The sequence below is a fragment of the Coregonus clupeaformis genome, chromosome 7, assembly GCF_020615455.1.
Source record: "Coregonus clupeaformis isolate EN_2021a chromosome 7, ASM2061545v1, whole genome shotgun sequence".
Taxonomy (NCBI): Eukaryota; Metazoa; Chordata; class Actinopteri; order Salmoniformes; family Salmonidae; genus Coregonus; species Coregonus clupeaformis.
In genome coordinates this window covers 30,382,054-30,394,899 of record NC_059198.1, presented here as the reverse complement: position 1 = coordinate 30,394,899, position 12,846 = coordinate 30,382,054, and the positions used below count along the sequence as shown (strand labels likewise).

Genomic DNA, 12,846 nt, shown 5'->3' with positions numbered 1-12,846 from the left:
CAGCCTGGCGTCTTCTTGGGTATGATGCTTGGCACACCTGTATTTGGGGAGTTTCTCCCAATCTTTTCTGCAGATCCTCTCAAGCTCTGTCAGGTTGGATGGGGAGCATCGCTACACAGCTATTTTCAGGTCTCTCCAGAGATGTTAGACTGGGTTCAAGTCTGGGCTCTGACTGGGCTACTCAAGGACATTCAGAGACTTGTCCCGAAGCCACTCCTGCGTTGTCTTGTCTGCGTGCTTAGGGTCCTGAGCGCTCTGGAGCAGGTTTTCATCAAGGATCTCTCTGTACTTTGCTCCTTTCATCTTTCCCTCGATCCTGACTAGTCTCCCAGTCCCTGCCGCTGAAATTCACGCTTCCTTCTATTAAGGCAAGTCATTCAGGTCCTGAGGCAGCAAAGCATCCCCAAACCGTCACACTACCACCACCATGCTTGACCGTTGGTATAAGTTTCTTACTGTGGAATGTAGTGTTTGGTTTTTGCAAGGCATAATGTCGTCCAAAAAGTTATACTTTTGACTAATCTGTCCATAAAACATTCTTCCAAAAGGCTTGATGATCATCCAGGTGCTTTTTGGCAAACTTGAGTCCACCTTTTGGATGAGATGGGTCCCATTATGTCTGGCGAAAACCAAACATTGCATTCCACAGTAAGAACCTCATACCAATGGTCAAGCATGGTGGGGGTAGTGTGATGCTTTGGTTGATGCTTTGCTGCCTCAGGACCTGGACGACTTGCCTTAATAAAAGGAACCATGAATTCTGCTCTGTATCAGAGAATTCTACAGGATAATGTCAGGCCATCCGTCTGTGAGCTGAAGCTGAAGCGCAGCTGGGTCATGCAGCAAGACAATGATCCAAAACACACAATCAAGTCTACATGAAAATGGTTAAAAAGCTACAAATTGGAAGTTTTGGAATGGCCTAGTCAAAGTCCAAACCTAATCCCAATTGAGATGTGGCAGGACTTGAAATGAGCAGTGCATGCGTGAAAACCCACAAATGCCACTGAGTTAAAGCAGTTCTGCATGCAAGAGTGGGCCAAAATTCCTCCACAGCGATGTGAGAGACTGATCACCAACTCCAGGAAGCATTTGGTTGCAGTCATTGCAGCTAAAGGTGGCACAACCAGTTATTGAGTGTAAGGGGCAATTACTTTTGAACACAGGGGAATTGGGCGTTGCATAACTTTGTTAAGTTCCCTTTATCTAATATTAGGTTTTGGTTGAAGATCTGATAACATTCAGTATCAACATTATGCAAAAATTTAGAAAATCAGAAAGAGGGCAAATTCTATTTCGCGGCACTGTAAACTGCATACTGTGTAGTAATCGTACTACATACTATTTAGAATGTACTGTTTAGTAAATACTAATACAGTAAAAAACAAATATCAGCATACTAACCTTATCCTATTGAGCTAATGCGCAATTGCGTTGATTCCCACCATTCAATCATTTTGGTACAACGCATCCCCTCACCTGTTTATAAGCTGTTGTCAGACACACGTGGGTCTCGAAAGATGATTATCTTCCTATTTTCAAAAGGGGAGTTGGCTAGGTCAAAAGCAACTCTCGAACCTCAGGAGAGTTATTTTTCACTTTTGAAAGCTATCATTTTCTTGTTTTTCCTTGTCCTTGGTACACTGGGTTCCCCCTGCGAATATAGAGGGGGCCATTGTGCGTCAGTGGCGGGGATGTCAGGACGGTAACGATATCACGCTATCACACTCAACCACGGCCCCACTTCACTGATCAGACTGGGAGTCTCTCACCCTCAATGGGTCGATTAGAGCAGAGGCTAGAAAAATGGAGAGTTGTGAATGAATTGCAATCCTGATTTGACAGCTGCCCTGAAATGCCTGTAGACTACACAAGGGGTAGAGTGGAGGGTATTGGAAAGGGCAACTTGGGATCTTAGCCCAAATACACTGAGATTGCTGGCTGTAGAGTCCCATTTTCTGTGTGACTTTGTGATGATTTGATGGGTAGTACCGACTCAGGGAGTCTGTTGGTATGTCCTTGAAGTAAGTGGGGTGAGACTGTGAAGCTAGACAAGAGGCAAGATACAATGAGAGTCAATGACACTTTTATATTGAATACAGATTTTTCCCACTCAGTACATTACTCTATTCTTTTCACTAGGTACCATATGGAGGACACCTGTGCAAAGTAGGTGAATAATTATGATGACATTTAATTCAGCCATCAAGCTGCCTTTTTCCCTACAACATTCAATGGGCAATGAGCAGATAGTTGTATGGTAGCTTGACGTTTTGAATAACTACCTGAACAAATACTGAATTAAATGATTTGTTCTTATTGTGTTTAAAAGGAGGTAAATAAGTAACACCTGATTTGGAATGACTCCTTGTTTTGATTGTGACCCAAGGCCACTCCCCACCTGCATGACAATAAGGAGTTCGCTAGTCTTACAATTGTCAGGGACTTTTCATGAAACTACTATTGTTGAACACTTAGACAACACATTCATCACAGGCCTTCAAAGGCCTTCAGAGATGCACTTTGCTACTTTTGAACAAACGCCAAAGGGGAGCATCTCCCCCCTACTTCCGAACCAATGTCATCACCCAATGAGTCGTCTCACCTCCGTCTTCAGGGAGAGATTAAGGACTGACAGATCTCCTGTCTCATCTCCCAGCTATAGACACCTAGTCCAGACTGATGAGTAGCGCTCAGAGGGCTGTAACCCCAGCCGGGCCTCTACGCACCACCCAAAATACAATCTTGGAGTCGAAAAGGACACATTTCGGACAGCAGTGTAGGTGTATCCCCCAAGTGCCATTCTCTGACTCTCTCAATCCCAAGTAACACTCCCAAGTGACTCTCAATGATCTGGTCTCAGTAATTGTCAAAGAAGATAGAGGTTGAAGTGTTAGAAGTGGCATACAGATGTGTACTATCTTAAATTGACCAGTTTCTCACAGCATGAAAATAATCCTGCAGCAACAGGGAAGGTGAAGTATAATGTGGATTTCAGTTAATGGAAATTTTTGTAGGTGTTGATAAATGTTTCTTTAAGGCAAATAGTTTGAAATTTCAAGTGGAAATTGCAAACTTTAGAACCCTTTTTAAACCTCGAATACACTACAATTAGCATTTTCTACTGCGCAGGAAAATGATCCACGACAACAGAGTGATCAAATTAATATAGCACATCTATATTGACTTTGGACTTGTTGAGAGGTATTGTCAGTGTTGGATGACTCAGATTGTCGTAGGCCATGGGAAGTGAGAGCTATGATGCAGTTTAACAAGTAATGCAGGAGGTCAAATCTGCCATTCTTAAACTGCCGCAGTGAACTTTGTTTGCCAGACATCTGCCTAAGAACCAGTCCCAAACTGGAAACATTCAGAGAGTCCTTTTGACACTACTCCGAACATGATCGAGAAGCTCAAACAAGCTGCATATGTCAAATAATGATCGCAAGGTGGAGTTTCAGTCTCAGATTGAGCGTTTTTTAGAGAGACTACCCACTGGGCACACACTAGTTGAATCAATGTTGTTTCCACGTCATTTCAATGAAATTACATTGAACCGATGTGAAATATAGATGTTGAATTGACGTCTATGCCCAGTGGGAAGGGGCGAATAGGAACGAAAGTAACACTTTTCCTTTTTTTCCCTAATTACTCAGAGATCGATTGAGCTAAAGACACCATATTTTATGACAAACAACTTATACATGTCCTCTACCGTTAGCAACTGTAATTTCATTTCTAGGGTAAATTAGTTGAAATTAAATAGACTGAGAACAGAACTACAGCAACGTTACTTTTTTCTACCTGCCGGCAGGGCGGGAGTAACACAGCCTTGGGAAGGAAGTAACAGCTGGCAAGAAGTGCACAATATCTGTCTTATCTCCATGTTTCTGGTTTGTAATGCTCATTACTTTTAACAAATGTACTATCAGACATAATGTAATGTTTGTGTCGATTTGAATAATTAATGCTATAGGTTCATAATTTATGAAAATGAACCATGCGGTAACATCGCAATGTTGCGCAACCACAATATTTTGCCTTACAATATGAATCTGACTAAAATGGATCACATAATAGCTATACTAACCATCATTTTCTTATCTCACTTTAATGGGAATGTAGTAGGATACAGTGGGGAAAAAAAGTATTTAGTCAGCCACCAATTGTGCAAGTTCTCCCACTTAAAAAGATGAGAGAGGCCTGTCATTTTCATCATAGGTACATGTCAACTATGACAGATAAATTGAGAAAAAATAATCCAGAAAATCACATTGTAGGATTTTTTATGAATTTATTTGCAAATTATGGTGGAAAATAAGTATTTGGTCACCTACAAACAAGCAAGATTTCTGGCTCTCACAGACCTGTAACTTCTTCTTTAAGAGGCTCCTCTGTCCTCCACTCGTTACCTGTATTAATGGCACCTGTTTGAACTTGTTATCAGTATAAAAGACACCTGTCCACGACCTCAAACAGTCACACTCCAAACTCCACAATGGCCAAGACCAAAGAGCTGTCAAAGGACACCAGAAACAAAATTGTAGACCTGCACCAGGCTGGGAAGATTGAATCTGCAATAGGTAAGCAGCTTGGTTTGAAGAAATCAACTGTGGGAGCAATTATTAGGAAATGGAAGACATACAAGACCACTGATAATCTCCCTCGATCTGGGGCTCCACGCATGATCTCACCCCGTGGGGTCAAAATGATCACAAGAACGGTGAGCAAAAATCCCAGAACCACACGGGGGGACCTAGTAAATGACCTGAAGAGAGCTGGGACCAAAGTAACAAAGCCTACCATCAGTAACACACTACGCCGCCAGGGACTCAAATCCTGCAGTGCCAGACGTGTCCCCCTGCTTAAGCCAGTACATGTCCAGGCCCGTCTGAAGTTTGCTAGAGTGCATTTGGATGATCCAGAAGAGGATTGGGAGAATGTCATATGGTCAGATGAAACCAAAATAGAACTTTTTGGTAAAAACTCAACTCGTCATGTTTGGAGGACAAAGAATGCTGAGTTGCATCCAAAGAACACCATACCTACTGTGAAGCATGGGGGTGGAAACATCATGCTTTGGGGCTGTTTTTCTGCAAAGGGACCAGGACGACTGATCCGTGTAAAGGAAAGAATGAATGGGGCCATGTATCGTGAGATTTTGAGTGAAAACCTCCTTCCATCAGCAAGGGCATTGAAGATGAAACGTGGCTGGGTCTTTCAGCATGACAATGATCCCAAACACACCGCCCGGGCAACGAAGGAGTGGCTTCGTAAGAAGCATTTCAAGGTCCTGGAGTGGCCTAGCCAGTCTCCAGATCTCAACCCCATAGAAAATCTTTGGAGGGAGTTGAAAGTCCGTGTTGCCCATTGTCATGTGAATTTCTATCTCTAATTCAACCTAAGCTTGAATCATTACCAGAGGTTGTAAGGCTCTGGTTTTAATCATCAATGATTCAAGGTCCATAACCACGAAGAAGGATTTTTTGTATGTTTATTCATGGAGAGCTCTGGCGCTAAAAACACATACATACTGTTTTTATACCTCTTGACAAACAAAGGCACTATGCTCCTCCCACCTTTAGGTGGCTTTCTTAAACAGTTTCCGCCTCCTCCTTTACCCTTGAATGTTTAGTACCGCCCCCTCTGTTAGTGGGTTGACACTACATGATAATTCTAACATTTATACTGTATTTGGGGTGAAATCCTTTAGTCATTATTCTTAAAATCCAAATTAATCTAACACCCAGCGACAGCCCCAAAACATCACTGCTCTAGAGGAGATATGCATGGAGGAATGGGCCAAAATACCAGCAACAGTGTGTGAAAACCTTGTGAAGACTTACAGAAAACGTTTGACCTGTGTCATTGCCAACAAAGGGTATATAACAAAGTATTGAGAAACTTTTGTTATTGACCAAATACTTATTTTCCACCATAATTTGCAAATAAATTCATTAAAAATCTTACAATGTGATTTTCTGGATTTTTTTCCCTCATTTTGTCTGTCATAGTTGACATGTACCTATGATGAAAATTACAGGCCTCTCTCATCTTTTTAAGTGGGAGAACTTGCACAATTGGTGGCTGCCTAAATACTTTTTTTCCCCACTCTATGTTTTTCACCATTTTCAATGACTATTCATGCTTAAATCAAATCAAATTTCATTGGTCGCATACACATATTTTGCAGATGTTATTGCGGGTGTAGCGAAATACTTGTGTTTCTAGCTCCGACAGTGCAGCAATATACAACAATACACACAAATCTACTTCCGCCCTGTGTTACTTTCGTCCCGGCTCTCCCCTATAAGCTTAAGCTTCAGAAGCTGCAGCCCTTCCTTACTCCCCGTCCTTGATCTCATTACATGTCTATAAAGAACCAGGGCTGCATCCGAAATGGCACCCTATTCCCTATATAGTGCACTACTTTTCCAACAGGCAGCAACCCCCTAAGGAGTGAGGAAAGGGAACCAGTGGTGCCTTTACAGCTCTCACTTTTTAGTTTTTACTAGCCTTTTTTCTTGTTCTTTCCTTTCTATCTATAAAAGTTGTGGTGCCGGCTGGTCACGGCAGCCTATAACTATTTCCACGTGACAAACTTCTTCTGGATGTTTGGGGAGGGCTGCTACCTGCATACAGCCATCGTGCTCACCTATTCCACGGACAAGCTGCGCAAGTGGATGTTCATCTGCATCGGGTGGTGTGAGTAGCCTACACTTAGTTAATCAAATGAAAGACGGATATGCGTTGATTGATTAATTTGACTGATCACAAAGAATGTAAGTCAACTGTAACAGAGACAATGTGTGATGTTTTACAGGTATCCCTCTTCCAATCATCATTGCATGGGCCATTGGCAAGCTTTACTACGACAATGAAAAGTAAGCACATGTATTTTTCTTTCTCATTCTCTCTCGGTTTCTCTCTATCTCTATTAATGTCCCTGTGGTATCCATTTGTCTTTGGAATCAGGCAACAATATTGTCAGTGTCTAGCTCCTCTCAGGCCCATCAGAGTGAAAATTGCACTAGATGAGAGAAGGATGTCGCCCAATCATCTCCTTCATTTTACTTTCTGCCAGGTCATTAAACGATCGATTCATCTTAATTTTAAGGGAGTCTTTGTGAACCTGTAACCGATAATTGCTCTGCATACAGAATAGCAGGTTGATGTTTTTTGTCATGAGTCTTGTCCTGGTGGCAGAGCTGAGCGATTTCCCCAATCAACAGCTCTCTGCTGTCAAAGATATCACTCTGACTTAAATGCTTATTTTATAGCAAGGCACTTCATCATAACTCAGTGACCTTGTGGTTAGAGTGTTGTGAGTTTGATCCTCAGCCGAATCATACCAAAGACTATAAAAATGGGACCTGATGCGTCTCTGCTTTGTGCTCAGCATTAAGGAGATTGCGGGTAGGGGTGCTGAGAGTGCTGCAGCACCCACTGAAAAAAAAGAATACAAAAGTAGAGCACTGGGCCTTTAATAGTCCTGTATTAGCTGACCAATATAGCCATCTGCAGCATGGGTAAAAACGTATTCCCCCGTCCGTCCGTCGAAGAATAATACAATCGCAGCACCCCCACCCCCAAACTACTTCCCACTGCTATGGGTAAGGCCCTGCGACAGACTAGTGTCCTGTCCAGGGGGGTGTACTTGTACATCAAGCTGCCTCACGCTACAGAAACTGTCCCAGCTTATGCAAGGCTACTTACTTATTCCATCATAAACCTGACTTGAAATAGCCTAAGCAAACATACTCCACATGCTTTCCCATTCTCTGACATTCTGCCCTCTAATACAGTCAGACAACACGCATGGTAGAGTTTAAAGTTCTTCACTCAACCAGCTGGTTGGCTGGGGGGCATCAGTTTCATTAGAGCTACACCAGGAACCTGACAGCCACTGTATCACATCAGAGGCTCCCGCTTACACAGGGGTTGCCGTGATCTCCATCCTCCGAAAACATGTCTCTCTCTCTCTCTCTCTCTCTCTCTCTCTCTCTCTCTCTCTCTCTCTCTCTCTCTCTCTCTCTCTCTGATGCCAACAAGGTGAAGACAGAACAAATGAATAATTCACTCTGAACTAAGTCTGTAGAATTAGTGAATCTGGAGCATCTCATACCCTGGGAGAGCGTCTTCTTTTCCTTGTTTCATCCCTTTGTTTTTACAGCAAAGTGGATGTAATTCCACAAATGATTTGTTTGAGGTGTTTTCTGCTGCTAGTGGGGGGTGCTGTACTTTACAAAGGCCTCTCTTATTATCTGCCAGTACTGGCTTTGATAGGGTAAGCCCTCTCACCCACCTCTGATATCAATTAATGTGATTGGCCGAGCCCCATGCTCGTTTTAGTCAACTATAAAAAATTGTTGGCAAAGGTCCTGCAGTTGGCTTTGTCATTGAATACATTTGATTGGTTGACCTTCTGACATCGGCCAGTATGATTGGCTCAACTCTCTGTGTTCTAAATTGCAGGTGCTGGTTTGGGAAGAAGGCAGGAGTGTACACAGATTACATCTACCAGGGCCCAATGATCCTGGTGTTGCTGGTAAGACGGTGTTACACAATACTTTTCACATTTCTCCATATTTCTCCTCCTAGTATAGACATTTATAGACATAGTGTTCTAGCCTTGTCCTTGTTAGGTTTTCCTACATCCATGGCCAAGCTCTTCCCCTTTACACTTTCCTCTAACTGTGTTTGTATTTACAGCACATCGCAGTTAGGAACACTGCCAAAATAACATTACTGTGCACTCAAGCGGAAACTGTGTTTCAAGGTCAAGTAATTGCTTCAAAACAAACAATAGAAAGGTCATTGACATTCAATGGTGTGTGAACTTTATACCGCAGCCTTCCAACGCACACATTCACGCACATACTGTAATACCATCATGTGAAGCTATTTGAACGACGTGACACCTACTACACATATGCAGAACTGACAGGGTAATTTGGAATGAATATGATGTATGATGAATATGTATGAATAGTATATGATCTGCAGCATGCTAAACTGTAACTGTTTTAGCTCAGCTTGACAATCTTAACACGTATCCCCCTTAAGCAAGTTTAAATATGTGACTGTTTTTCTCATGCCTTCTCCCTTCATAACTCACCAGATACTCACACATAACGTTGGAACATGATTTAAAATATGATATAACCAGCTGACAACATTTTAATGTAAACAATTGATTTTATTGATTTGCCCTTAAAACCTCAGCAGTCAATCATCCTAAGACCTCGCTCTGAAGCATTACATTTGCTTTTTTTTGACTCCTTGTTTTGCAGATGGTTTTCATTTGATCAGAATTATGTTTGAGAGTTATGTTTGTGATGCAGTATTCATTGCACATACATCAGTCAATACACTGTATCAGCCCATTATCAGCCTGAAAACTTGAAACCCTGTGACACTCATCTTTTCCCATTGACAACAATGTATTGAGAAAACGTCAACCCTGTAACACTCATCTTTTCGCATTGGCTGCAATGTATTGAGAAAAACATCAGCTACTGTGACATTTACCTTTTTGCAAACTTCCAGGATGACGTTTTCCTATGATATCATGTTGACTGTATTGAAACACTGTCTATGTAAATTAGACACAAGCCCAAGTGTTTGTCTTTCCCATGCAGATTTAACATATTTATAATCTATACCACTCAGTAAAAATGCAGAGATTGCAAAAAAGTTTTTTTGAGACTTTATTTGGCACCGGTCTCCTAGCATCACTTAAAGCCCAATACAGTTATTTCCACCACAGACAAAGATTGTTTTATTAAATGTTTCTCTCTCCTATTTGACCAATGTAAATCTTCACTAAATTCTTATTTTCCCTCTGTTCTCAGATCAACTTTATTTTCCTCTTCAACATTGTGAGAATCCTCATGACAAAGCTGAGAGCCTCCACCACCTCAGAGACAATACAGTACAGGTGAGCCAGGACCAAATGGACCCCTATTCCCTTAACAGTGCATTACTTTTGACCAGGCCCCCATAGGTAGTGCTATACCTCCTTGGATTTCTTCAGATTTTATTGTTTTACAAAGTGGGAATAAAATGTATTTAAATGTTCTTTTTTTGTCAACTATCTACACAAATTACTCTGACATGTCAAATTGGAAGAAAAATTCTATATAAAGATTAATGAAAAATAAAATACTAATATACCCTTGATTAATAAGTATGTACCCCCTGAGTCAATACATGTTAGAAACACCTTTGACAGTGATTGCAGCTGTAAGCCTTCTTGGATAATTCTTATAAGAGCTTTGCACACCTGTATTGACAATATTTGCCCATTTATTATTTTCAAAATTCTTCAGGCGCTGTCAATGTGTTGGAGATCATGGCTAGACAGCAATTTTCAAGTCTTGCCATAGATTTTCAAGCAGATTGAAGTCAACACTGTAATTTGGTCACTTAGGAACTTTCACTGTCTTCTTGGTAAGCAACTCCAGTGTAGATTTGGCTTTGTGTTTTAGTCCTCCTAAAAGGTGAATTCCTCTCCCAGTGTCTGGTGTAAAGCAGACTGAAGCAGGTGTTCCTCTAGGATTTTGCCTGTGCTTAGCTCCATCCCAGTCTTTGCCGATGTCAAGCATACCCATACCATGATGCAGCCACCACCATGCTTGAAAATAAGGAGGCAGTTACTCAGTGATGTGTTTTGCTGGATTTTCTGCAAACATAAAGCTTTGCATTTAGGCCAAAAAGTGTATTCCTTTGCTGTGTTTTTTTTTTTTTTTTTCAGTATTACTTTAGTGCCTTGTTGCATACATATGCATGTTTTGGAATATTTTTTAAAATTCTGTATTTGAATTCTTCTTTTCACTCTGTCATTTAGGTAATTATTGTGGAGTCATTACAATGATGTTGAGCCATCCTCCATTTTCTCCCATCACAGACATTGAACTCTGTAGCTGTTTTAACATCACCAATGGCCTCATGGTGACATCCCTAAGCAGTTTCCTTCTTGTCCTGCAGCTCAGTTCAGAAGGAAGACTGCATCTTTGATGTGTCTGGGTGGTTTAATACATAATCCACAACATAACTATTAACTTGACCATGCTTAAAGATATATTCAATGTCTGATTTGTTATTGTTACCCATCTACCAATCATTGCCCTTCTTTATGAGGCTTTGAAAAGCTCCCTGGTCTTTGTAGTTGAATATGTGCTTGAAATTCAATACTTGACTGAGGGACCTTACAGATGCTGTATGCATGGGGGACAGAAGAAGGGGTAGTCATTACAAAATCATGTCAACCCCTATTAGTCCATATAACTTATTATATTATTTATTTAGCCAAATTGTACTTCTGAACTAATTTAGGCTTGCCTAAACAAAGGGGGTGAATACTTATGCAACGCCTATATTTTAATTATTAAATTTTTGTAAACTTGTAAACATTTGTCGAATTTTCTGATCAATGACAAAACAGTACTATTACATCTGTTTCAATCCCACTTTGTTACGCAACAAAATGTGAAACAAGTTCAAGGGGGTGTAGACTTTCTATAGGCACTGTAGGGATTCTTGTGCCATTTGGGACGCATCCAGGGTCGGCTGAGCCAGCCCCAGGTGTAAAGTAGACATCAATGGGCTGTTAATTAATAAACTCCCAGGAAACATCAATGGCCTCGCTGGAAGTAACCTAATGATCGATACCTGTCTGGTTGAATTGCAATAATTGATTGTTGTGGGGTGGGAGTGTGTGTGTGTGTGTTTGCGTGTGTGTGTGTGCTTGCGCATGTGTGTGTTTCGCATGTGTGTGTTTCACATGTGTTTCACATGTGTGTGTTCTGCATGTGTGTTCATGCCTGTGCGCACCCATGCAGAAATCCTCACACTTTTCACATAGAGCTACTGTACACCAGCACTATAGAGTTCCACAACCGGCTAACACAACACACCATGCTGACTATTCACAAGCCATAATCATAATCAAGACACACCTTTTTATTGGTGCAGTAAGATCAGAGTTTGACTGACTCCTTGTATAATGAAACCAGAGTGACAGACGCTGCATGGGGTCATCTGACTGGAAAACAGCCAAGCTAATATCCTCGCTCATTATTGTAATTTAATGGAGTCATTTCTCAATCACACTTCTGATTTAGCAAATTCAATTTGGCCGCACTAATGGGATTATAAAGGCTACATTCGTTACCCTTCAGCCAGCTTTCAGTCTGCGTCCCAAATGGCACCTTATTAACTATATAGTGCAGGGCCGGCCCTGGTCAAAAGTAGTGCACTATGTAGAGAAAAAGGGTGCCATTTTGGACGCATACTGTGAACTCGCACCCTTGAGCCTCAGCTAGTGCTCCTCTATTGGACTGCTGGTCAGCACTTCACTTGTGATTAATAATATGCTGATGGATGAGAGGCCAGTATGACCTAGAACATGACCTAGTCATCATACATTAACCCATTGGTGGGCCATATAGCTGGTATGCACCACAGCAATGCACTTCCACTGGGATTCCACTGGGAAATGGATGAATTGAAAGAATGTGTCAGTGTCACATTACTTTAGGCCATGTTAGAAATGGACATTTGTGCTCAATTCGCGTCAGCAGTACGGCGTTCATGCTAGCTCTGACAGCGCTGGGTAACATTTTCAGCAGCTGACATCGGGGTCTCTCTGCATGGAGGTGATGGGCACAGCTGCCACACACTCATGCACAGATGTGAGAGCGCCATGGGGCAGCCGAGGATGACACGTGCACAGGCATTCACACGGCATTCACATGGCATACACACGGCATACACGGCACGCGCACACACAGAAGCACAAAACAAGCACAAAACAAACACACAGCCACTGTCTCATCATAGCAA

At 41.8% G+C, this 12,846-nt stretch overlaps 1 protein-coding gene across 2 annotated transcripts in view; it reads left to right on the top strand.

The window, feature by feature from the left end:
• LOC121569718 (corticotropin-releasing factor receptor 1-like) overlaps positions 1 to 12,846 on the top strand; it is a 152,816-nt gene that overhangs the window by 123,136 nt on the left and 16,834 nt on the right. For both annotated transcript variants that reach the window (XR_006001378.1, XM_041880867.2), the window contains exons 8-11: positions 6,552 to 6,705; positions 6,824 to 6,884; positions 8,476 to 8,548; positions 9,855 to 9,940. Coding sequence is in view for 1 of the 2 variants with exons in the window: in XM_041880867.2 (XP_041736801.1) it covers positions 6,552 to 6,705; positions 6,824 to 6,884; positions 8,476 to 8,548; positions 9,855 to 9,940 (374 nt within the window). In the remaining variant the exon portion in view is untranslated. The remainder of the gene's footprint in view (positions 1 to 6,551; positions 6,706 to 6,823; positions 6,885 to 8,475; positions 8,549 to 9,854; positions 9,941 to 12,846) is intronic.